This window comes from Exophiala viscosa (genome assembly GCF_022695815.1).
Source record: "Exophiala viscosa unplaced genomic scaffold EDD37scaffold_2, whole genome shotgun sequence".
NCBI lineage: Eukaryota > Fungi > Ascomycota > Eurotiomycetes > Chaetothyriales > Herpotrichiellaceae > Exophiala > Exophiala viscosa.
In genome coordinates this window covers 754,861-780,273 of record NW_026944354.1, presented here as the reverse complement: position 1 = coordinate 780,273, position 25,413 = coordinate 754,861, and the positions used below count along the sequence as shown (strand labels likewise).

The window sequence follows — 25,413 nt, the reverse complement described above, 5'->3', positions numbered from 1 at the left end:
ACAGACATGCAAACAATAGTCACTGACGTGTGCCATTGTCAGGATCGTCTTCCATCGCCCTTGAATCATCATATGTGATACTTGTGTACTACTGGGCGAGTTTTGCCATTGATTAAAACTGCTCGGCTCTCTCCTCTCGACCAATTTTCATGGTCCGGAAACGATCTCCGTATCCTCCACCATGGCGGACGCTGATCACGTCGCTCAAAAGAACGGCGGTTGGCGCCTCGACGTACCACTTGTGCACGATGTCTGGGGTCTTGGTCATCCCCAAGCGGGGAGTGTTAAGCGCCCTTAGCCGCTGAGATCGCACTTCCCCAGCTTGCTCGCCTCGAATCTCCATACTCGGCTCGTTCCTTGCGAACCTTCACACTGACATCACCCACATCTCCACGTGCGTCTCTAGCATATGGTTTGAACTGCTGGGATGTCTCGTCTACAACGTCCTGTGGGAGGAGAATCTTGCCTCCTTGGGCACCCTTCCCTAGACACGTTCTGGTCTGGTTGCATACTTGTGCGACATGCCTCGGCCTGACTGAATAGGTTGATACCAACCGATTTAGACACACGCCTCTGACGACCTTGGCCGCACCCGAAAAACCCCAACTGACACAAAGTCCGCACGTTGTCCAGATCAGTCAATTTACTACGAGTGTTTCTCGTGCATGCGACATCATGTCGGAAGAAATCAAGCCCTTCAAGGTCGATATCCCCGAAGACGAGGTGGAAAGGTACTACCGAAAGGTCAAAGACACACGAGTACCTACCAAAGATATCGTCCCTGGCGCTGGAAGTGATTATGGTTTCACCACCGAATGGGCCACAGACCTCTATCACTTTTGGACGGACAAGTACGACTGGCAGGACGAACAGAAACACATGAACCAATGGCCTCATTACACGACCGAACTCGAAGGTAATAACATCCACTTCATTCACCAGCGCTCCGAGGCAGCATCCGCATACCCACTTCTCATGGTCCATGGCTGGCCAGGCTCCTTTTATGAGTTCAGCCGTGTTATCAACGCTCTGAGCGACGCCAAATCGCCGCAACCATTCCACTGCGTCGTGCCCAGCCTTCCCGGGTGCTGCTGGTCGTCTGGTCCACCGCGCGGCTGGAAGCTACAAGACACAGCGCGTATCTTCCACACTCTGATGCATCGCTTGGGCTACAAGGAATTCGCAGTTCAGACCAGCGACTGGGGCCACTGGGTCGGCCGCGAGCTCGGCGCCCAATGCTCTCACTCTTGCAAAGCCGTGCACTTCAACTTCGCCCCCGCGCCGTTGCCTGAAGGCGCAGAGCTGATGGAACGGGAGGCAGCAGTCCAAGCCAGAGTCGACGACTGGCTAGAGAACCACTTGATTGTGAACATGACTCCAAATTCAATCTGTGGAGCATTTTATATTATATACTTCCATATTCGTGGCATAGAGTAGACCCTGCGATCGACGTTGTGGAGTGACGGAGCCACGAGGACTGAAGGAAAACCAAAAGACCGGGGTCAACACATGGAGACGGAGTGCGCGTGCCATTCCCCCCTTGAGTGCACAATGACACTTGATAGGAATCCCGAGCAATTAAGCGATAGAATCCACACTTCGTAGGCGAGCAAACTGGTATTGCTAGTGGTTGGACCGCAACTTAGATCTGAATGCTTGATAACCTGTAGTCGGTTTAAAGTGCCGGAGGAGTGGACCGAGCGCTATAGACTTCCTAATGCGGCTATCAAGGTTGATAGACGCTCCACTAGGACAGCGCTTCAACTTTCGCCCTAGTACGATACCTCATGGGAGAGGTTCGTTGTTACATCTTCTTCCCGGTCTTTCCATTGGCTGGCAGAGCGTCATCGGTGATGTCCAGATCGGGTCTGAAACAAACAATGGCTTGCCTTTCATCCTACTGTTGGAACCCTTTCCACAGTGCTGTGAACCACGGTGAAGCTGATCTCTCGGCCGCCATGCAAAGAACACTCCTCCGCAAGAGCATAAGACGGCTTGCTGTCAGTTCTCGCAAGCACTCATCCTCTCCGTTTTGCTCGACCACGACTTCTCCTTCAGCACTAAAGAAGTCGATAGTCCCAGACCACACTCTTTCGACCAACGATGTTCAAAGACGACAGCCAGCGAGCAAGCCATCTGTCAAGGACCTCTTCTCGCTGGAAGAGAGAACGATCGTCGTGACCGGCGCTGGGCGAGGTCTAGGTATTACCCTTGCCTCGGCTGTACCCGACGCAGGTGGGGATGTTGTGTGCCTTGATGTGCTCTCACAACCAAGTGAGGCGGAATGGGCTGGAATTACCAAAGTGGGAGAAGTGACTGGTCGAAATGCGATGTACCATAAATGCGACATTACTAAAGAAGAGGACGTCCAAGCTACTCTGGCAGACGTGGCATCTCAGGCAGAGAAGAGAAACAAGCCTATACGTGGTCTGATCAGTTGTGCCGGTATTCAGCAAATGCTTGATGCAATTGACTATCCCACCGACGGGTTCCGCAGAATCTTGGACGTGAATGTAACAAGCAGCTTCCTCGTTGCGAAACACACAGCGCGCCTCATGAGAGACGCGAAGAACAGCGGGAGCATTGTGTTCATAGCATCTATGTCAGGACAGATAGCAAATCGGGTACGACAACACCACCGTTCTTCAGACTTGCGAAGTCCACTGACAGGGCTATAGGGCATCCATTGCTCCGCATACAATACATCCAAAGCCGCAGTACAGCAGATGAGCCGGTCTCTATCTGTGGAATGGGGCCGTTATGGCATCAGGGTCAACAGCCTCTCGCCTGGATACATTCGCACTGCAATGACTGATCAACTTTTGGCAGAGAAGCGGGAGATAGAAAAACTATGGATGGCAGGTGCATTACTTGGCCGACTGGGTTCAGTGGAGGACTTTAAGGCGCCTGCAGTGTACTTGCTCGCCGATGGTGCGTCTTTTATGACTGGGGCTGACTTGAGGGTTGATGGAGGTCATTGCGCTTCTGCGTAACCATTTTCACTTCCTGTAATTTTGTTAAGGGGCATCCAAAGTAGAATTGACCACGTTCTGGCACCCTTTGGAGACGAAGGACATTTATAGACCGGATTTAAGCTTCCAGCATACGAGCCTAAGGATTCCTAGGGTTCCCCGGCCTTTCCCTCGGTAGTTGTTGTCCCCCCGCACTTACCTGACACGAACACCCCGAGAACTTACCTGTCGAAATCTCCAGAGCAAAGCAACTGACAGTCTCAAGCTCCCATAACTATCATAGTACCAGTAATGAATCCTCACGACGGGGCCATGTGATGGTCCAGCAAGAGCCCTCGATGGAGGGCAACACGCAGGCGACACCCTCGAAGAGAGACAGGGACTTCGCCGTCTCCAAACGCAGCAGAGGCCGGAGTGGATGCTTGAATTGTCGACGTCGTCGGAAGAAATGCGACGAAACGAAGCCGGATTGTGCGAAGTGCACCACGCGCGGCGAAGTCTGCGAATGGGACACTGGAATCACTTTTCGACTATCTGGCATCGACAGCTATCACCCATCTATGGTCCATTCAAGAAACTTGAAGACCCACAATGAATATCAGATCATGAACGTCACCTTCGACGACAGTAAAGGTGCCTTGCAGCACACATATCAGGAACAGCACGACGCCATGTCCCAACACTCTTCGTCGTCTTTCGATGAGCAAAGCGTTGAATATGTGCAAGAAGGCCACTCCGACATAAATGTCGCTTTACCGGATAATGAGCAGATCTTGAGGACTTTGTCCAGAGATAGTGGCGCCTTCTCGACTCATAGTGTGTCCATCACAGGCGCACCTTTGGAGAGACGTCCAAGCACCCAGACCATGGAGACTTCCACCCAACTTCATGTTTCGGAGGATGGCTTGATGAACTCAACCGCTGGCAGCAAGAGAAGTACCAGCAAGGGCAACCCTAATCACCACGAAAGCAATGTTGGCACTTTTCCACTATCATTACCACACATCAGCGCACCAATTGAGATGCCAGGATTACCAACTAACGTGGCAATAAACCCCGGATTCAGGACGACAGACCCGTTCAACAGTGAAACACGTGAGCAGCAGCTACCTACATCGACATTTTCAGAGCTCGAGGCGCTCGACTATCTCACATGCCAGCCAAATAATCTCGACTCATTCGCAACCGTGATGCAGCAGGATGGATTAACGCAGCGCTACACCACGAATAATTCAGATCTCATACAGTCCCCTTTCGCCACTACATCGACTCTGGGTGATTCTGCTGACTTGCGCAACATCTTTTATCCCAGTGCTACATATCAGGATTTGCACTCAACTCTATACCGTCACATGGTGGAGACGGCGCGGAATACTGCTTTGACAAGACAGGCAACACCGGATCCATTCGGTCAAGAGGCTCCTCCCATCCTCCATGATGCCCCATCTTCCTCATCCAATGTCAACAACATTCGATCACCAGTCCGAGAACTAGGCCTGCGGCTTCAGCCATTGAAATCCGGCAAACTGGCTCAAAGACGACATTTCGAACTCTGGCGCAACTATCTCGACGAAGTTGCCGTGTGGCTTGACATGTTCGATAACGACCGACATTTCCAGTTCAAGATACCACTTCTTGCCAAATCGGCCGACCATCTTCACTATTCCATCTTAGCACTTTCCGCACGGCAGATGGAGAGAAAGGATCCTGACAAACCATATACAGAATCGTTGGGACTGTATCAAGAGGCAATCCGGCTAATAGTCAAAGAACTGTACACTTTGGACACTGCTGTGATCGCTTCTTGTGTCTTATTGTGTGTCCTAGAGATGATGAGCTCCTCACCAAGGGCCTGGGGTCGTCATCTAGATGGCTGCGCCATGCTTCTTGAGGCAGCCGGTGTAAATGGCGTTGTTGGCGGAGTTCGACAATCGCTGTTCTGGTGCTTTGCAAGGATGCACGTTTGGGGAGGATATCTCGAAGATACATTGACCAAGATTCCCACGAGCCGATGGTTTATTCCAAGCGGATCCATGATTGACGCCGTGACTCATTTCAAGGCAGGATCTGGGAGTGACAGTTATGCCGATTATGCTGTCTTCCTGTGCGCCAGTGTTGTCAACGTGACATCCAACAAGACTGGTCCCCATGTGGAACGTACTGAGATGGTCTCTGTCACGTCAACCACCTATGCTGCTCGATGGAAGGCGTTGTTTGACTTGTTGGAAGACTGGTATAACAATCGTTCGGAGGCCATGCAACCACTTATGGCGTATCCATCCAGTGCCGACGAACCTCGAGAGCCGTTTCCTGTTGTGCTTTACAACAATTCGCCCGCTGTCAATGGTAACTCGCTATACCACGCCGCAGCAATCTTGATGTTACAGAACAAGCCCAAGGGTATGCGTCTCTCAAGGTCTCCAAAGTCGATCTTATGGCACGCTCGTCAGATTTGCGGTATCGCTGTATCGAACGGTGACCATGGGGCGTGGATAAATTCTTTACAACCACTCTGGATTGCTGGCAAGATCATGTCGCACGAAACCGAACATCGAGCCATTCTCGAGCTTTTGGCACAAATCGAGAGGGAGAGTGGTTGGGCGACTGCGTGGAGGGCAGAGGACCTTAGGGATTATTGGGGAGAAACTGAATTTTCAGAGACGTAATAAGTGTGCAGGACTACTTTCTAAAATCACGGAACTCAATTGCGCCTTCTCCATGAGCTGCTTTCGCAACGCTGAGTAAGAAACAGCGAGAACATGTTTGAGCCAGATGTACAAAGAGTCTGACGGGCTGAAATCCGGGGAAACCCCGAATTGGGGCCCCCAAACGCACATCATACCCTGAGAACCAATGGATTCGTGATACTGACACTCTCCAAGCTACACCCAAAGAGGCAATATCGAGCGCTCAAGCCGTGAATGCCGATTACTTCCAGGCGCTTCGCTATCCCCAGACCGATCAAGGCGAAAAGAAAACAATATCACCTCTCCGCGGACTAGCGATCAACATCAAGTTGCCACTCATCCGGGTTTTTTGACCGAACTTCATGATGGGACGATATATTTCAACGTCTTTGCACCACTTCCAAGCGCTCCATCACCAGCCGTTCCAGAGACCCCTACCATTGAGACCACCTCGAAGCAATGGCTCCATCACTCGAAGCCTACGAAGATGCTGTATCCTTGCAGCCTGTCAAGGTCCAGCAGACCAAGATCAACGGCACAAATGGTGTCGACTCGTTGCAACCTAAGGAGAGTGACAAACATGATTTGGTGCTCCGTGTTTTCAGATGTCTTATCGCAGACTTATGCGAGCAGTTTAAAGGTGGCCATCCTGGGTACGTAAGGGCTTATGAGAAGTCATGCGCTTGCTGATGGCAGTAGTGGAGCAATGAGCATGACAGCCATTGGCGTTTCACTCTGGAAATATGCGATGAAGTATTCTCCGAGCAATCCAAACTATTTCAACCGGGATCGTTTCGTACTCTCGAATGGTAAGCAGTGGCCAGCAAAGATCGATCGTGGTAGCTGACGGGCCACAGGCCATACATGTCTCTTTCAATACACCTTCATGCATCTTGTCGGCTACCGGCAAATGACAATTGAACAATTAAAATCATATCATTCCAGACGAACAGACTCAATTTGTCCCGGACATCCGGAAATTGAGAATGAGGGCATCGAAGTCACCACCGGACCCCTCGGCCAGGGTGTCGCGAATGCTGTCGGTCTTTCCATGGCTACGAAACAGCTTGCAGCTACGTATAACAAGCCAGGATTTGACCTTGTGGATAACATGACTTGGTGCATGATCGGTGACGCCTGTTTGCAAGAAGGCGTGGCATTAGAGGCTTTTCAGCTTGCAGGCCACTGGAAGCTCAACAATCTGGCAATCATATACGACAACAACCAAATAACATGTGACGGCTCTGTCGACATGGTGTGTACCGAGGATATCAACGCGAAGATGCGAGCCTGCGGCTGGAACGTCATCGACGTCCACGACGGAACGTCAAATGTTCAGGGCTGCACACAAGCATTCATCGAAGCTCGTGTAAGTGACTTGCCGACTTTCATCAACATCCGGACGGTCATCGGCATCGGTAGCGCCATCGCAGGTCAGGCAAAAGCTCATGGTGTAGGACAACGCTCAGCGGCTCGAGCAGCGCGCCCTGAGCATAGGTCAGCTGGTCGGGGAGCTTGTGTACCCAGCGAGCCGGATGGCACTTCAGTCGTTGCATGGTGCCTGGATGAGGGCACACGCCGGCGAAGCGGACTTCTTCACATAGATTGTACCGGCCTGACCGGCACAGGAAGCATTCGGTTTCACATGCCACGCCTGGCTCGATGGCGACGCGATCTCCCGGCTTGAAATGTGCCACGCCGTCGCCCACGGCCACGATGAGCCCCGCTGCTTCATGGCCAAGGATGCAATCGCCATCGACCGTGAGGGGACCAATGCATCCTGACCGCCAGAAGTGGATGTCGCTGCCACACAGGCCGGTGGCTTTGACATGGATGAGAACCTCGTCGCGGGAGGGAGTATGAATAGGTGCCGACGTGAGCTTGATGGTGCGTGAGGCTGTGACTTGTAGGGATGGGTTAGGGATATGGCTGGGATCGAAGGAGAGCTGGTAAGTGGTGTGGCCATTTGTAGGGGAGTGGCTATGCTTGCCGTTCTGTGGGGGATGATTGCTGCTTTGATCCAGATAGGGCGCCATCAGAAATGTACTTGCCCAGAACAGGAGTATAAATGTCCGGGTAATGGGCTATGGGCACGCATGGGCCCGGCGAGGTACAAGGAATAAGGACGACGAAAATGAAGAACAGAGATATTGGTACAGCAGCCTGTATCGTACTCTCCTTGTTCAGAAGTGTGTGGTACAGGGTCGTCTCGAGAGCCAAAACAGAGTAGATTGGTTTGGAAGACCGTGTGCTTGTCGCTTCTCAACTGCAGCAGGACGAGAAGTATCCCAGACGGGGAACCTTCCGTACAAGGCTGTGTGATAGGTCCGCTTCAACGATACCGCGTCGCAGATGCAGCGCATGGGTCTCAGTAGGCCCCCTCCATCCATTTCCAGTAGGGTTTGTCGCCGAAGACTTAGGAGCCACCGATGCTTGTTGGTAGTGATAAAAATTGCTGAAACAGGAGTTATCGAGCGCCACCTGGCACGATATTGGCCAGCCCAATAGACTGCCTTGAAGAAGAAGCTATTGGGCTTCTCCGTCTGCCCGGGGTTCCCATGGGGCAGCCATGGCCGTAACCTCGTTCATAGCGCTTCCTTGTAATATCACTGCACATCCTGGACCAGGAAAAACCTCATCAGTATCCAGTCTTATAATCGTCAGCTCAATACAGAAGTTTGAGAAACTCTGCTGCGCAACCCACGAATTCAACGCAGAGATCTCGGCAAACCCTGTATGGCTTGTCGGGCTGCTTCTCTGTCTTGGACTGTCCCCCGGCCCGTAGCTATCATTCATTTCACATGTAGATCCAGCATTCTCTCATAAGTAGGGTTCCACTCGCGAAGCATATCGCGAATGTCGTGGGATAGGTCGAGTATCTGATATTCAAGCTGCTTTCTGTTGACCAAGTGGCCCGCAGCAACCAGGAAGGTTCTGGATCTTCTTCTTTCCAAGTATTTCAGGAACCGAACACTTCCATCTAAAACGTCCTCTCCCGCATGGACTGCTGACCGCACCAGTTCGCCCTGCCTCATTTCCTTGAAGTCCCCTAACATGCTCGGCGAATTCAGGGTAAACAATCTCCTGTAGGTGGCCAGGACAGTGTCACGAACTTTACGGATGGCGCTGGCCAAACTGCCGCTCCTGCTGGACGCCGCGTTCGCTTTCTCTTGAAAGCATTGTCATCAGCTCGTCACCACAATCTAACAAATCGTCCGATAGATTAGAAATGCGCTTCCGCATTCGAGCCACGTCGAAGCTCATTCCTGAATGACTCCACAATGCAAATCTGGAATCTCCGTGCTAAAAGTTGTGTTTACCAGATCAAAAACGTCACATGGTCGGCCGTTATCGGTTCGGGAGGAGGAATAAAACAGGAACAGTTGTCGTGGGAGGTGAGAAAGGCTGACGGGGGGAGTTTGCCTGATTGGAAATGACTTTCCAAGCGATGGGGCCATTGGTTGCATCTTCCCTGCTCCCTCTTCTCACCGTTCAATATTTTGGCGAACAACAGTGCCCAGCTCGAGGCTGTGAGTTGCTCACATGATGGGGACTGGCCAAGCCAAAGGACTACACGGCGACATGATCGTCGTTCTGAGTAAACCGTCCTCTTTGAAATCAGCAGGGAGTCGAAATATTTGCCCACGGCGATGCTTGTAGTACTTGAATCGTGTAGAAAGTGTGCCTATGTACTGTAACTTAGCTAACTTTGACCTGAGACACCCACCACGAAGGAGTCAGTAAGTTAGCCCACCAATCATGGCGACATGCGGGGAAGGAGCCTAAAGTTCCCCTGGGATCCCTAAAGCTGCAATTTGGAGGCACTGATCCGTTGTCACCTCCGCCAACGACAACAATTAGCACCACACACTTTCTTGCAATACCTCGTCGTACTGAGGCTGGCTTTGTCCTCCTGACGCATCTGAGGCGTCCCTGGAAAGAGACCACTCGCCGAACGGAGAGGCACTGGTGCCTCATGGCAACTCAAGTGCCGGCTGCTCTCAAGGCAGCAGACATCACCCGCTTCGCCCATCGCGCAGCGCAGCTTGAGAAGCCCAAGCCTATAATAGCATATTGGTGTATGCGATACCACTCTATCCGCATATCTGCTTGCTGACGAGTCTCAGGTGAATACTGGATAGTCAACCAGATCTTATCAAAAGGCCTACACAATGCCGACCAAGAGTGCCTGGTCTACACCACGACCCTGATGGACAAGTTGGAACAGGTACGCTGAATAAGACCATGCGCTACTCCCCGCTAACGGTCCTCCAGTTCAAAGCTGAACACTCCGAAGAGCCCGCGGTTACCGACGATATTGCTGGCAAGGCATATGTTGAACAATTCGGATCGGAGTTATTTGAAAGAGCAGACAATGCTGTACGAGCAGATAAAGCTTCAGCACAAACAGCAGATACCTTCCTTGCCTCGGCCACCTTCCTCGATCTCTGCCAGATATGGGGTCCTATTGATCCCGAGGTCAGCGCCAAAATCAAATACGCAAAATACCACGCCCTGAGAATTGCCAAAGCATTGAAGGCTGGCGAAGATCCCAATCTCTCAAATCCGAAGCCAGAACCTGCCCCCGAAGATTCCCTTCCAACTCTAGATCCCAACGACGCAGAAGTCCAAGCGTTGGAAGGGAAGCCGAGACAACCATCACTGGTAGAGGTGCCTGATGAAGCCGATAAGACACAAAATAGCCTCGCTCAGCGATCGGTCCTTGACGAGTCACTCCATCCATCAAGAGATACATCTATGCCACCACCAACCAAGAAAGCGCGCCAACCGTCCGTCGTCGACATCCCAGACGAAACAGATGTAATTCAAAGCAACCTTGCACATCAGTCAACCATCGATGAATCTCTTCACCCTTCCCGAGCACCCTCATTACCGCGCTCTCCAGTAAATGATGTCTCTCCGTTAGCAGCACAAGACGCTGCGGCATTTTACACCAACCAACCCGATCCGACCGACATCTCACCTCTGGATCCTCCTGCTGACCGCAAACCATCTCTCGGAGGCAATTACTTCCCTCGGCTTCCGTCACCACCAGCACCAGAACTTCCCTCAGCGCCCACAACAGTTGGCGGCCCGCCAGACCTACCCTCTGCGCCCGTAGACTTTAGTACTGGAGGTCCAGATCTCCCTGCACCACCATTAGACCCCTCGTTAACATCAGCACGAAGTGTGCTAGGCGGATTGAACCAGTCGAGCCGCCAGTCCCCTCCGCCACCGCCACATCGACACGGCCAGTTCCTCCCACCAGCTGGACCAGGCCAAACTCCGCAGATCCCGTCAAATTTGCAACCACAAGCTCCGCAACCCCAAGTTCCCATAAATCCGCCGCAGCTGCGTCAACCTCGTGGCCCTGTGCCCCCCGTACCACAATCGCAGGTGATGTCGCCTATTCAGCCAGTCAGTGCCGAGGTGAATGAAGAATCCATTATGAAAGCGCAGAAGCACGCTCGGTGGGCAATCTCTGCACTGAATTTCGAAGACGTGCCCACAGCGATCAAGGAGTTGCGAGGAGCGTTGGCTTCGTTGGGAGCGACGTGAACATACGGGGAGCAGCGGCATTGTTCTTCCTTTGTTCCGCCAAGGACCATCAAGGTCAATGAGATGACTCTTTGCTTCAGATTATGTGGTCGTGGTTCTGGAACGCGGTTTGGTTGCGACCCTGCACATTCGCCGAGAATTGCACCAACGCACACATCACAGCCTGCAAGTTCGACGAGAAAGCCCATCAACGCATCGCACCCACATACTGCTTCTGACTGGTTATGTAACATCAACGATATATCATTTAGCGATCTGAGCTTCTGCACCACAGACAAGGGGTCGACTGGAAGCACTGCCAGGACCGGTCTTAGTGGCACTGTGGTGGTAACCAGAACCAGGGGATAACGTCATTCCAGGGCGAAATAGGCTACAGGACGTGAGCCATACCTGCGAATAGTTGGATCGCATCGCCCATGCTGTACGTGTTCTGTCTCTTGACCGAACGGCACGAGGCACGAAGCACGAAGCTACCCCAAGCCAATATGCAGAAGCCTGATCGACCAGCGGCTAAACACCATATTACGTTCTGAAAGGACTTACTTCGACTCGATAGCGTACTGTACTCAGCCTGTAAGCATGTGATGCAATTCGCGATTCAAAGGAGGCTAGACAATCATTGTCTTGTCGAGTTGTCCGAATAGATATTCATTGTGCATGTTGCGTCAGAACTATATCGTGTCCGCCCCATGCAGAAGACATATCTGCATATTTTACAATTCATTCCGCTTCCGCCATTTTCCAAGACCGAGGATGCCCGAGGCATTCACTCCCTCAGAGTGATTTGCGATCGCCTTCTATCCACCTGCATCGTCCAACGCAAATCGTGACGTTCCGGTGCTGATATCCAGAGCATGTCATGCCATGCTGCCAATCTTTCAGGATCTCTAATCAAACAAATCGCCCGCTCGTCTCCGAACTCTGTTCTCCCTAACCGGCGCATCGAATAGGTCCGCCTTTTTGTCCATTCTCGACCCACGCTCATACTGATTCGGAAACAGCTCCTTGACCTGCGCGCGTCCCTTGATACTCAAACCTCCAGACCCCTTGATGCTCAATCCACGGCCGTTCGTGCTGGTGTCCGAAGGAAACAATTCCACACCACTATTCGTGCCGTTGTTGAAGGACTTTGTGCTGTCGATGCTGATGGATTTCCGTGCGAACCGTTCCGACAGATCCTCTGCATTCTTGGCGTCCATGGCATGACTCCGGCGGTGGTGCGAGCGCGGACTCGTCTGTGCTGCACTGAGGAGGTCGGCTTTTAAGCGTTTCGCGGCGGCGGCATTGGCGCGTGAATTTGCGGGGTCAGGGAACGGCCTCGAGCCAGCGTTTGCGGATTCAGCAACCATAGATGTATCGCCGTCGGATGCTCTAGACGGAAAGAGCTCGATATTGTCTGAATGTAGACCTCCGCCGCCTTTTCGGTTTGATCCTGAGGAGAAGAGTTCCTTGCCGACGTTCGAGCGACCACCACCGCGGTCGTTGCGGTCGCGGTAACCTCTGCGCCGAGTGTTGGTTTCGCCTTCGGAGTCGGAAATGTCGATCTCGTCGCTGTTTCGTGTTCTCCTGCTTGGACTGGCGCTGCGTCCTCTACCTCTGCCTTTGGTCACACGCGAGAAGAGATCTCGTCCTCTGCCGGCTGTCTCTGTGTCTGTGGATGCAGCGGGTGCGTCGTCGTACATGTTGGCTGAGAAATCAGTTGGGTCTGCGTTCGCGTCGTTGTCTCGCCTTCTTCTGTGGAGTTCGCGGTCGTCGAATTTTCGTCTTCGGTAGTCGCCTCTGGTGTTTGCGAATTCAGTGCGCATGCGCTCTGTGGGATCTTGGTCTGGGTGTAGGAGGTAGTATCTGCTCGCGTCTTTGGCATTTTTTCTCTTTCGATCACCTTGCTGCGCGACTCGCACGACGAGCATGCTTCCCGGTCTGCTTGCTAGCGGTTTCGCGGAGCGTATTTCGAATGGCGCATTGGTCAATTCCACCTCGGTGATTGGGTTCGCGAGAAACAGTAGGTGTGCTCGTTTCGCTTTTTCGTTGTCTTTGAAGCAGATGTTGGCAGAAGTGTCATCGATCCATTGGATGTGTACATCGTCGCCCACGTCACTAAAGTGGTCGTGTACAAAGCCTAGGATATCGTTGGTGTGGAAGTCGTCTACGCCGCGGATGTGGATCTTGTTCCATTGTGGTTCGAGAGCGGGATCTTCGGTGTAAATGGCAGGGATGAGGGCTGAGGTGTCTTGGACCGGGGCGTGTGATGATGGTACAAACGAGGGTTCTTCGCCTTCCTGTGTAAAGTGTTAGGGGCGTGTATGAGGCAGATAGTGGATCTATCGTACTTCGAGTTGGTATTCATCGTCGATCGCAGCGACATTGTCGTCCATGTCCATGTCAATATCAATGTCCATGAGATCGGTGTCCTGCGCCGGAGGCATGCTGGACTCCATTGCTAGAGCCATGTTTGGTAGTGGAGTGGTCGGCTGGTACTTAGACGGTCGACTAGGTTGAAAGAAGTTCCAGGCTCGTTGATCAAAGGAATCGATGGTTAACTAAGCCATGGTTGGACAGTCACCGTGAGGCTGGGTGTGGGCACCACTGGATGGAAAAGTGATGATGCAGGTGAGGGTTGCGGAGGGGTATCGGTGAGGTGAGGTGAACGAAAGACTGACTTAGATCATAGATATGTTTGCGACTTGATAAGCTTGCAAGAGTAAGGGATATGTCAAATAATGTGCAGTGTCAATGTACTGTATGTGTTTGACTGATGTTCTTGTTACAGCTTCGAGTCCTGAGTAGATGTTCAAAGCTACGCGAATTGGAGCCATGAAGAAAGCACTGTATATCACGCCGCTTTTTGTCCCCTCCCAGCCTTCTCCAACGACAACCCCTCATATCGGATAAACACCATACAACTTTATTCCTCTTCTCGGTTACGTAGGTATAAACATGTCAGGGCAATACGCGGGGAGATGGTGTGGAGGTTCCAAGCAACGATGGAGTATTCCCTGATATCATTCTAGGTAGGTGTATACAACTACAGTGACTTCTGACATATCACATTGTTGCTCTCCTACTACTATCTTATGATGCTCTCCACGACTCGTGTCTTTCCAAGCATATCCCGCCTGGCACCCGTCCAGCGATGTATCCTCCAACACCTTAGCACGCGAAACATCTCAATCCACCGTCTCTCCGGCTCCATCGGCGCCGAAATCCACGATGTAGACCTAGCCCAAGATCTCCCAGAGAACCCAGGCCTTGTCCGTGAACTGCGCGAATCCCTCCTCGAGCACAAAGTAATCTTCTTCCGCAACCAGAATCTCGAACCCGACTCATTTCTGAACTTTGCATCGCACTTCGGCAAGCCAATCGAGTACCCTTTCGTCCGGGGGCTCGACAACTTCCCAGCCATTATTCAAGTTTTCAAACAGGAGCACGAAACCGTCAACTTCGGCGGCGTCTGGCACAGCGACACCTCGTACTTCGACCAACCCCCAATGGGCTCGATATTACTCGCCAAAGATATCCCGCCCTACGGCGGAGACACACTGTTCGCAAACCAGTACGCCGCGTACGAGGCTCTTTCTGACGGATTGAAGCATACGCTATCCACCCTCAATGGCGTGAATACCTCTGCAAAGGCCGACGTGAGTAAGACACGCGAGGACCGTGTTCGTGATAGCGGAAATGCCAACGCCAATACGAACTATGAGGCAATCCACCCGGTTGTCCGGACGCATCCTGAGACGGGTCGAAAGGCGCTGTACGTCAACACGGCGCACACGGCGCGCTTCGAGGGCTGGACGGAAGATGAGTCTGCGCCGTTGCTGCAGTACTTGTTCACGCACCAGGTCAAGCCTGAGTTCACCTGCCGGTTTCGCTGGGATGTGGGGAGTATTGCGTTCTGGGACAATCGGTGTGCACAGCATTATCCGGTGAATGACTACCATGGATTCAGGCGGAGGATGTTGAGAATTACGTTGGCTGGCGATAAGCCTGTATAGGAATTTGGTCAGGGACAACCTGGTAGGATTGTATTGCTTGCGATAAACTCTCGCTGCATTATGCTGTGGATATCAGGAGAGCATATCTCATATCTCATATCTCATATCTCATATCTCAGATCTCATATTTCATGTCACATCTCGTTTCCAGTTTTGTTCTGCCGTCTTGGACTTCAAGTTCCACATTTCCTGTTCCGAGTCCACTCCATGCAATGCTATCGTAATGCTTTCATGTCGGTCCAGCCGATCTGAACAGTTCTCATCGCCCAAGACTTTCGATAGACACTTTTCCCATCCCATAAGATCCCGTAAATCCGCTCCTCTTCTCTCAAATGTTGCCAGTATTGTGTGTGGTGTGATATTTGCTGTGTGTAATGATGTTGATCTCCATGATGTTGCCGGAAAAAGGTGGCAGGAGTCGAGGTGTTTTGTGACTAGACTGCAGTGCGTGCTCTCTTCGGTGTCCGTAAACCCTTTGCGACTGCGTTGACAGTTTGTAGATCTGGCTCCCATTCATCCTCAGTGTCATCACCTCGATTTCGCTTCTTGCTTGTGCGCTGAGGTGTTGATTCATCTTCCGACTCTATCGAAAAGTATGATTCGTCGTCTCCATCCGAGTCGCTCTCGTCTTTCACTTTGCGTTTGTTTTGGGTGGTCGAAGAAGCAGCTTTTGGCTTGCGAGGGGTTTTCTTCTGAGATCCAGAGGCTTTGGCAGCTTTGCCTTGTTTCGAGGTCGACAGCGGGTTCTTCTTGTTCTTTCGCTCGTCAAAACCAGACCGAGCACGACCGACACGGTTCCAGAAGTTCTTGACAGCGAAGTTGCCAGGTTTCACAATGTTGTCGACCACTTGCATGCGGCGTTGCGCTTCTCTAAAGCGCGATTCTCCCTTCAAGACCCCTTCATTGTTGATGTCGAGCATATGGCGAATGCAGGCCTCTTCCTCGAAGAGACGCCATCGCTTGCGATCACGCTCTGTTCTAGAGACGGCGACCAGGGCTGGTGGTGCAGGGAAAGGCAGAAGGGAAGGGTCGCCTCCAACGGGCGAAGATGCTGGCGGTGTCATTGGCGGCATGGCGGGCGACGGGGGCAAGGACGGAGAGGGGGGTTCGTTTCCGGCTTGAGGGGAGCCGCTCTCAGGACCAGCCTGAGAGACGGACTCCACCTCAGAGGCCTCATTGTCGCTCGAGAGGTCGTCGTACTCATCCACCTCCCCATCGTCGTCGTCTTCCTGGTCCTCAACGACGGCCTGTTCATCAAGTACCCCAGTTGACACAAACATCACCGACTCGTCGTCGGAGACCTCCGTCTCAACTGAGGTAAGAATGCTCCCTTTTGCAGGGGCGGCCTGCTCGCCGAGGTCTGTTGGCGGCGCGACAGTCCTGATGAGGGACTCCGCGAGCCCAGCCCGCTCTGTCAAGTAACGGACAAGAGCGTCTGGATGGGCATCAAGATATTGAAAGACCTCGACGTCGTTGAGGGGGACGACTTCGACAATGGGGGGTGTAGACGCCACTGCATCCAAGAAGAAAGAGACGTTGGCGTTGAAGAACGACATTCTGGCAACAGAACAAAGAAGGAGCAAGGCTGGTGTGGTGGTGGTGGTGGAGGACGAGGAGTTGGTATGGGAGAAGAAGAGAGAAAAGAGAGCAGCATAGATCGAAGATGGCACTCCATGGCTTTTGGGCTTACCTATTGTCTATTGACAGTGTTGAATGGTGAGAGTTGGTGTGATAGCACGTATTGTGCTCTGTAAATCGCTTCAATGCGACTGAATGAAGCCGAATGCGTGATGCGGCAGTATATATCAATGGGAAGGCTGTGTGAATAGGATCGGGAACAGGTTTGGCAGGAGATGATCACATCCCCGAGTGCAACGCAACAATAAGAAGACCACTGAAGGCACGAGTGATAGCCACAATAGCTCTTAGAAATTCTGCCATACCTCCGCGAAATGAGCCGCCGAATGTGGAAGGAGGCATCCTCGACTTCAAAATTCCCAGACTTCAAGCATGTCGATTGCAAGACTTTCCTAACGCAATAAATTCCGATGGGGTGCGACCAGTCAGTTATGGCGGTTGTAAATATTGTTCTGCGGAACAAGTATATCGACCGGAACAGCCATAGTCATTCAACACCCAAGACCTCGTCAGCGCACCGCCACAGAATTGCCATTTGCTCCGTTGGCACCGTTCTCACTTTTCTTCTCCAGATCCGGCAAGTTCGCGCGCACTTGAGGTAGGATATAACGCCCATAGTCGATCGCATCATTAAGGTTGTCATATCCACGAATGGAGATGAGCTCGCAGCCAAGCTTGACATAGTCCAAAATTGAGTCGACAACGGTTTGATAAGATCCAACCAGAGCAGTCGAGGCTCCGCGCGCATTCGTCGCGGTAACGGTTGGATACCAGAGAGCGCGGTCTTGCACCTCGCCACGTTTCGCAATTTCCAGAAGTCGCTGGGAGCCCACGTTTTGCGGAGTTGGAGCCTCGCCTGCCTTACCAGCAGCGGTTGCTCCGCCCCATGCGCTTTGCTTCTTGGCCGAATTGTTCTCGAGCGCGTCGAGTGTTCTGTGCGCTTTGGCCCATGCAAGCTCCTCCGTCTCCGCAACGATGGGACGGAAGGTCACCCAAATGCGTGGCCGATCCGTGGGCGCACGGCCGGCCTTATCCGCAGCAGCGTAAATCTTGTCGATCTGGTCCTTGGTCTCCTTCAGTGGCTCGCCCCAGAGGCCAAAGATATCGCCCATTGCGCCGCCAATACGGTATGCGTCCTCAGAAGATCCACCCACCGAGATTGGGATGCTGGTGTTGTTTGCAGGACGGACGAGGTTTCGGAACTGCTTGAACTGGTAGTACTTGCTGTCCCAGTCAAATGGCTCCGGCGACGACCATGCACGCTTCAGGATGCGAATATAGTCTTCTAGGCGGGCGTAGCGTTCCTCTTTGGTAAGGAAGTCTCCTTCTCTGGCTTGCTCGACGTCGCTACCGCCAGCAATGAAATGTACCACTGCTCGGCCACTGCTGAGCTGGTCGAGCGTGGCCAGAGCCTTGGCCGCCACAGTCGGATACAATGTGTTTGGTCGAAGTGCGATGATGATCTTTAGATTCTTCGTCACCGAGGCGATCGTGGCACCTACTGTCCAGGGGTCGAAGTAAGACGAGTCGTATGGCACAAGTGTGTAGTTGAAAGCATAGTCATCTAGAGTACGAGCATACCGGGTAAGGTAATCGGGATCAATCCTGGCATTGGGGATTGGGTGAAGCTCCGTCGATGGATTGAGAAAAGTCGCGCTGATGAACTCAGTAGGCATCGTGATGGTCGGCTGATGGATTATGTTTGCTTTCGTTCCCATCCAGAGCAATAGCAGGGCATACCTAGGTACTTAAGCCTGGCGTACGTCTTGCGTGCATATTGCGGCATATGGCGCTGAGATGACGCCTTATGATAGCGGGCGGCTTCTGCCGACACGATTGGCCTGTTGTCGATATGAATCAAAGCTGCTTGATAAGCGGGTACTCGAATATGTAGGGACAACATGATCATGCGAGAGCATAACATAGACTGTGGAAGGGAAGGTTGCTGGATTCCCTGTACGAATACCTTGGGACTTGTCTCCTATCATTCGTGCGATATTCAAAGTTTAGGTCTGCAAAGTCGCTGTTAGTCTACCCAGCTCCACCTGTGGCAAGATCCTGCTTTGGAAGGTGGCTTAGTGCGTCCCTGCTCTATGAGTTGATATCAAGGACCTGGACATTCATTGTGAAGAGAGTGAATGGAGATGACCTGGACATCTGTCAAGAGGCGCGTTACAAGCATAGGCCGAGGACAAGGCTGGCACTAGGTGAACAAGGCTGTCTTTTGTCCGTGAGTAGTAACTTAGCCGACAAGATTTTCTTAAATCTTCGTGATTTTGCGGACTCCGCTTCCTCACTCTTCACTACGGTAGAGGATGTAGATTCATGATGGCCGGACTTGTCCTTTCTGATGCTGAGATCGACCGTCTCCTCGATGAGGCTGAGAACAGGCTGAGAGACAAGGCTGCCACTGTAACCACATCAAGCGCAGACACAATTAGTGTTGATGCTGAAGGGGATGCTAAACCAAGGAAGCCGTATGTTTTGTACCCTCTCGTGTCGTTTTAACGTTGCTGACGCTCCCAGCCTTCCTAAACTACAGCATTTTGCCAAAGCGGCCTACATCAAAGACAACCAAGGTGTTGCGCAGACGAATCCGCAAGCCATCGTGGGAAAGAATGGGAACCTTTTGGCGCGTGCAGAGTTGAAATCTGTCATACCGCAGGGAAGATCGAAGAAAACTGTGAGTGTCATTCTTGTCCAACGCACGACATTCTTCCCTTGAATGAGGAAAATATTCCCAATTTTATTCTTGACGCAGATAAGCAGTCCATTCTGGCCTGTCCTGCAGCCATGAGAGAATTTATTCATAGTTACTCTGACTCTTCACCCACAACTCCCATATGCTACGTCTCCGAAATGAGAGATTTATGTACTGACAGCATCAGAACCATCAGGTTTCTGCCGGTCCCGATTGGTTCGACCTGCCCAAAACCAACCTAACTCCTCAATTGAAGCGCGACCTCCAACTCATCGAGATGCGATCGGTCCTCGATCCACACAGGCATTACAAAAAGAACAATCGCAAAGGAAAAATCCCAACGTTCTCGCAGACAGGCACTGTCATCGAAGGGCCAACGGAGTTTTACAGTGCCCGGATCAACAAACGAGACCGGGCCAACAATTTCGTGGAGGAGGCGATGGCAACCGAGAAGGAGACCGGCCGCTTCAAGCGCAAGTATGCGGAAATCCAAGAAGCGAAGACCAGCGGCAAGAAGGCGCATTACAAGAAACTCATGGCAAAGAGGAAGAAGCGGCCTTGAAAAGTCAGGGTAATTATGCTGGAATCACAAAACAAACTAAACATGTCGAGGACGTCTCTTCAATGCCCTCTGGGTGCGAGACCCTGCAGGAAAATGTATGCAAGTTGTGTCGAGAGAAATTCACGCTCCCGAGAGGTCGGTTCGCTTGAGGGCGCGACTGTTTTCATGATATGGACAAGGGGCCAGATCGAGCGAAAGGTTCGAGGAATGCGCACGCCAGGTCGGAAGCCTTGAAAGACACCGTTCGATCAGATTTCAGGCGACGAAGCCACCAGCTGCATCTCGCAGACCATCCTAGTCATGCTCATCCAGATTGGAAGGTGAGAGGCTGGCCACGGCCGGCCCAGAACGATTCTCGGAAGCTGTACGAGCCGGATCGGGCCAGGAAGCACGAAGTGGTGTGCTGAGAATGGCACATTCGCGGGCCACATGGCAAACCTCCTGTTGGAGAGAGCGCGCAGAATGGCCGCAGGGCCTTTTATGTGTTGGCAGCCAGAGGATACAAAGTCTCACATTATTTGCTCTGAGACAATCGTGGTCACTGGGGCGGGGCCAGGCGAGACTCGGGGAGGGCAGATCTCATATGACAATATGACTGCACCTTCTGCCTCATTCTCTTCTCCCTTGCTTAATGCAAGCGCCATGCATTTCGACTGTGGTCGCTTATCTCAGGTCATTGCAACATACCAGTTTTTGCGAGCGATGGTTGCTAATCACGAGGTATGCTTTGGCACGGCTGTAACACTAAATCGTGCCCCTGTAGATCAAACAGTGACTTTTAATGGGTATGACGGCAGGCGCGAGCGTTTAACTGAATTGCGGCTCTCGTACCCCACGGGAACTTCCCAGATTTACATCTTTGGGCGGCGCCAGTTCATTTTCAACCCAGTGAAACCAGGCATCATGCCTCTTTCATCATCCATCCATTGCTCCATCCGTCGGTGCCGCGACGCCCCCTTCGGTATGGAGCACTCGTGTAATCATACCACAAAATCTTGATTTCCCCCTGTCCTATCTCGCTATCATGCGGATATTGCGTATAAAAGGAGTTGAATTTCCACACGTGGAGATGGCACCGTCAGGACCCAGCAAAGACACTAACCGAGCTCGAGTGGTACGAGAAGAGGATCGAGATCAACAATCCGGTCGAAGTGTCCGACAGTCCAGCAAGTTGGCTGAATCGTCACGAATCAGGCGTCGACCCGAAGGATCATCAATGCCAGGTTTCTACTTGACCAAGAGAGTGGGAACAAAAGGAAACACCTGGTGAGACATGACATTTCAGGAACCATCCCCAGCACAACAACATTATTAAGAGGAGGGCACATCCCACTCCAACAGCTCGATTCTTTTAGAGCTCGTTTTCCCTGCCACCACTCGACGCGTCGCCATATACGGTTCCCGGGTTTCGCATCAGGAGGAATAAGGCTCCGCGGCAGGCCCTATCAAGCACTGCGCCAGTCTTCGTCGCCTCCCCAGCCTCTGAGACTCTCACGGCCGGCAGCAGGAACCTACCGCCCACGGCCAATCGCTTGAGGGCCTAATTTGCAACGGCCAGATTGGCCGTATCAGGCTTGCGCCTCGACTTCGCCCCCATTAGGCAAGATATCTTTAGCTTCCGCCACGAAACGCGCCCCAGAGTTGCTTCTAAACTCCTTTGAGTCCAGTGTGGCCGCGAACCGGGTCAGCATCAGCTATAATCCAGTTGTTCGCATTTACGGGCCCAACCACCGACAGACCGATCAGACGACAACCTGATTGCTATCATATCTGTCCGCACAGACACTTCACGCCTGTCTTGATACCGAACTGCTGCTTTGTACGTCTTGAGATCCATGCGCGATGCATTCGCGGAGTGAGGCCTTATCGACAACTGAAACAATTGTCTCTGAACAAGTCAGTGATTGGAGGAGCTTGGGCGCTCAAGTCAACCAGTATTCAACTTCAACTCTAACATCACCTCGATGTTGCGTCTCGGCGGCAAGGATCGCTCTGGCTTTTTGCTATTCAAGCAAAAGGGTCAAATAAACTATCCTGAGAATACAGCCGACGTTCTCGCGTACCGACTCCCTGATATATCACATGTCGATACACGATCATTATCAGATTTATTCAACCAGTTCAGCAAGTCCGATCAACTTGACGCACTCCCAGGAGCAGGGTCGCAACATCGACCGTCTGCATTAAGAAATGTGGTCGAACCAGTTTCGGCCGATGTCCCTGCTGCATTCGCAGACCCTTTTAAGCCATTGGGTAATCAGAGCGAGCGATTGGATGTTAATCTTATCAGAAATGACTCGACAGCGTCGTCCTGCTATTCCCAACCAAGCCAATTGGGAAGTGACCCTTCCCCAGCGGTCACGAGGCATTCTTCAAGCTCCAGTTACACCCCGGAGCCTGCCTCTGCCATATCCACGACTGCCTCACAAAAACCCAGACCATTGTCAATAGTGACGCACAAGCGAACCACATCATCGTCGACAAGCACAACCGTGTCACGACTGCAGTCGTATAAGAACAAACCACAGACCTCTTCGTACACCATGCTTGTATCAACGCCGACGAGTACACCTAATTTGGACAAACCGCTGCCTCCTGGACCATCATCCTCAGTACCCGACCTCTCACTCCAGCAGCGACCTGCAGAGCTGCCTTCACATGACTCTGCCCCCAGCGCATTGGAGCTGCGGCGTGCCCCGTCTAGATCGGATGCTTCAGTGGTCGGAAGACCAGCGTCCGCCGGCCAAGCATCCGCCAGTCACTCTGCAATAAAACATCCATCATGGTCATCCAGATCGGTACGAGAAGCACGACTGAGAAAAGCTGTTGATCGAGGCCAGGAATTGGACCGATCACTTTCACAAGGAACCTTTCAGCCGTATGACCCTTCTGATTTTGAGAGATTCAGACGACACACAGCCGATATCGTAACACCTGCCCCAAAAGTAGCGCCAATTCCGAAAGCAACCAAAGCACGACGAATGAAGATATTCAAACCAATCACAGCCGCTACAGCCGAACAGGTCATCTATAGAATCATGTGTAACCTTCACAGTCTTCAGGATCTACAATCGACGGCGATGGTCAGCAAAGGCTTTTATCGTACATTTCGCCGAAACGAGTCCAAATTAGTAAGCAATTTGGTTTTGCAGGCCTCCAAGCCAGCATGGGAATACCGTCGCAGTGTTCTCGCACTGAAAAGGTCGGACGACTTTGTTCTAAGAGAGTTTCGTCGTGACTCCAACACTTCAACTGCTCTCAAAGCGTTCATCGTGGGTCATTGCGGCTCTCGATGCAAACCAGATATACTTGCAGGTCTCCTTGGCCAGCACCCAGAACGAACGATTCAAGTCGACAATGCTTTATGGCGCATAGGGACATTTTGCATTCTTTTCGGGAGCGCGAGTGGGCAGATCGATCCTTCGCGGACGCAAATGGATTGGCTTAATGGTAGCAAAGGTGTGAGCAGCACGCAATTGAGTGAAGGCTTCGCCATCGGTAATGGGAATGGTCTTACTACTACCGAGCTCGAAGACATGAATGAATTGTGGCAATACCTCCAGATGCTTATTACTGGATTTTCAGGCCGGGAACAAGAAGCAAGGCAGGCCGGCGTCTTCGACAATTTCCTACCAGGAGCAGGCATCACGGAGTCAGAGCACCTCGCAGAGTGGATCGCATACCTGCTCACTCTGGGACCTCAGATTGTTCTATCTCTGTCGTCTTGTTCGTTCGACCAGGCCAAGATGTTAGGTTTGACGAAATGGCTGGCGCCCGAGGCAGGACGAAGTCGATCATCATTCTTGACCACTGCCATTACTCAGGTCTATCAAGAAAGACTCCTGGAGGAGGCCGCACTGAGGGCCGCACAATTCAGGATCCCACCTCCGCGAGCAAACCACCGGCCGACGCGGTCTTTCGACAAACCACAACTTGCTACTGGTCCGATGCAACGGGCAACGGTAGGCCCGTCACGAGGTCTTCGAATTGATACATCTGCAATGAGGCGACCGATTTCTGTCAACGCACTTGCTGATGCTCGGTTCGACATTCGTCCAGACTGTGATCTGGCTAACAACATGACCAGCCCACGCACGGAAATGTTTCCGGCTTTTGCTACAGCTGATCCTAACATGTTCTACGCTCTGGGAATGACATCAAAAGCAAGCACAAAACTTGGTGCCACATTGTTCCCCATCGACTACGCGAACCCAGGACCACGTGTACCGTTTCCGGCGGCTGAACCGTCTGCAGCGCCGAAGTCTGAAGTGATAGACCCAGTCGATAAGGCAATGACATATTTGGTGCACGAAATGGGATTTGCTGAAGCTCGGGCACGGAAAGCTCTTGCCATGTGTGACAGTGGATCCGGTATCAATCTGGAGAAAGCAATTGAGCTCCTGACTGTGGATGCGAAGGACTCGAAAGACTTCTCTACGCCTGTGGAACTTCCTGCACCAGCGGTTCAATTTCCTACACCGTCAGTGCCAGCCAGTCCAGCCAAGCTCAGAAAACAGCCAAAAGACTTTTGCGATGGACATTGCCCTCGGACCTCGACAAGCATGCATTCAAGGAAGAAGTCAACGGGAACGACGGGGACATCAACCGACGTTGAGATCAGTCCGGTGTCAGCGCGGGACGATGCCGAATGGCAAGACACAATTTCTCCTCTGGTCACGCCAAAACCACTAGCATCCCGATCTGGTACAAGGTTGAGTAGAGGCCCAAGCAAGGGGGCGAAGGCATGGAAGGTCTTGGGCATCGATAATACTCCGAAGAGACAGAATTCGGTGCTTCGAATTGATGAATACCAAGCAAAAGTTGAGCGAAGAAAAACCATGCGCGCTGCCGAGGAGCCACAGACACCAAGAGTCAAAGACGGTCTCAGCAAAAACCTGCTGGGTCTAGGCTTGGGCATTGCAAGCAACGCCGGAGCCAAATCTGCCGAAGAACGATTGGAACGTGCTCGGGAAGAAGAAAGACGCAAGAAGGAAAAATATGGTGGGAGCATGCTTCGATATGCGTGATTTCGATTTGAGTCGCGACAGACTCTGCATTTGATGATGTGATGCGAAACGAGGCCACGAATCTCTCCAACCCGGAAGGTGGAATTTGTCTTGCATTTATACTACATGAAGGGTTAGCTTTACCCTGGCGCTTGGGGAATTGGATTTGATCAGCGACATCAGTCAGTCTTTGTACATCCACATCCACACACGACGTACTCAGCGAGACTTGCTCGAAGACGGAGCACACATGGCTTATGCCTGTGTATACACACGATACGAAGGATATGAAA

At 52.1% G+C, this 25,413-nt stretch overlaps 10 protein-coding genes across 10 annotated transcripts; 7 read left to right on the top strand and 3 right to left on the bottom strand.

Moving 5' to 3' along the window:
- Nucleotides 1-675: 675 nt before the first annotated feature.
- On the top strand, nt 676-1,437 carry EDD37DRAFT_646521 (Alpha/Beta hydrolase protein; the record flags this gene model as incomplete). The annotated part of the gene is made up of 1 exon (XM_062817744.1): nt 676-1,437. One exon carries the CDS (start codon nt 676-678, stop codon nt 1,435-1,437), a length of 762 nt encoding a protein of 253 aa, XP_062672710.1.
- Nucleotides 1,438-1,799: 362 nt separating this feature from the next.
- On the top strand, nt 1,800-5,965 carry EDD37DRAFT_676556 (uncharacterized protein). Its single transcript, XM_062819572.1, has 4 exons — nt 1,800-2,624; nt 2,679-2,931; nt 3,023-3,146; nt 3,214-5,965. The coding sequence occupies exons 1-4, from the start codon at nt 1,854-1,856 to the stop codon at nt 5,636-5,638; spliced, it is 3,573 nt and encodes a 1,190-aa protein (XP_062672709.1). The 5' UTR covers nt 1,800-1,853; the 3' UTR covers nt 5,639-5,965.
- Nucleotides 5,966-6,365: 400 nt separating this feature from the next.
- EDD37DRAFT_548032 (transketolase) lies at nt 6,366-7,109 on the top strand (the record flags this gene model as incomplete). The annotated part of the gene is made up of 2 exons (XM_062813674.1): nt 6,366-6,468; nt 6,517-7,109. Coding segments are annotated over 2 exons (696 nt in total), but the record flags the coding sequence as incomplete, so codon positions are not given.
- Nucleotides 7,110-9,338: 2,229 nt separating this feature from the next.
- EDD37DRAFT_230154 (Vta1 like-domain-containing protein) lies at nt 9,339-11,340 on the top strand. Its single transcript, XM_062810528.1, has 3 exons — nt 9,339-9,738; nt 9,787-9,887; nt 9,935-11,340. Exons 1-3 carry the CDS (start codon nt 9,636-9,638, stop codon nt 11,216-11,218), a joined length of 1,488 nt encoding a protein of 495 aa, XP_062672707.1. The 5' UTR covers nt 9,339-9,635; the 3' UTR covers nt 11,219-11,340.
- Nucleotides 11,341-11,843: 503 nt separating this feature from the next.
- Nucleotides 11,844-14,086, bottom strand: EDD37DRAFT_620687 (uncharacterized protein). Its single transcript, XM_062815939.1, has 2 exons — nt 13,549-14,086; nt 11,844-13,497 (listed from the first exon to the last, which is right to left on the bottom strand). Exons 1-2 carry the CDS (start codon nt 13,666-13,668, stop codon nt 12,106-12,108), a joined length of 1,512 nt encoding a protein of 503 aa, XP_062672706.1. The 5' UTR covers nt 13,669-14,086; the 3' UTR covers nt 11,844-12,105.
- Nucleotides 14,087-14,176: 90 nt separating this feature from the next.
- Nucleotides 14,177-15,331, top strand: EDD37DRAFT_620685 (taurine dioxygenase). The gene has a single exon (XM_062815938.1). The coding sequence runs from the start codon at nt 14,293-14,295 to the stop codon at nt 15,211-15,213; it is 921 nt and encodes a 306-aa protein (XP_062672705.1). The 5' UTR covers nt 14,177-14,292; the 3' UTR covers nt 15,214-15,331.
- On the bottom strand, nt 15,295-16,775 carry EDD37DRAFT_620684 (uncharacterized protein). Its single transcript, XM_062815937.1, has one exon. It carries the CDS (start codon nt 16,767-16,769, stop codon nt 15,648-15,650), a length of 1,122 nt encoding a protein of 373 aa, XP_062672704.1. The 5' UTR covers nt 16,770-16,775; the 3' UTR covers nt 15,295-15,647.
- Nucleotides 16,776-17,360: 585 nt separating this feature from the next.
- On the bottom strand, nt 17,361-18,527 carry EDD37DRAFT_646513 (putative Alkanesulfonate monooxygenase; the record flags this gene model as incomplete). The annotated part of the gene is made up of 1 exon (XM_062817743.1): nt 17,361-18,527. One exon carries the CDS (start codon nt 18,525-18,527, stop codon nt 17,361-17,363), a length of 1,167 nt encoding a protein of 388 aa, XP_062672703.1.
- Nucleotides 18,528-19,179: 652 nt separating this feature from the next.
- On the top strand, nt 19,180-20,114 carry EDD37DRAFT_646512 (Fcf2 pre-rRNA processing-domain-containing protein; the record flags this gene model as incomplete). The annotated part of the gene is made up of 3 exons (XM_062817742.1): nt 19,180-19,328; nt 19,378-19,534; nt 19,740-20,114. 3 exons carry the CDS (start codon nt 19,180-19,182, stop codon nt 20,112-20,114), a joined length of 681 nt encoding a protein of 226 aa, XP_062672702.1.
- Nucleotides 20,115-21,595: 1,481 nt separating this feature from the next.
- Nucleotides 21,596-25,220, top strand: EDD37DRAFT_230072 (uncharacterized protein). The gene has a single exon (XM_062810526.1). The coding sequence runs from the start codon at nt 22,079-22,081 to the stop codon at nt 25,139-25,141; it is 3,063 nt and encodes a 1,020-aa protein (XP_062672701.1). The 5' UTR covers nt 21,596-22,078; the 3' UTR covers nt 25,142-25,220.
- Nucleotides 25,221-25,413: the final 193 nt, after the last annotated feature.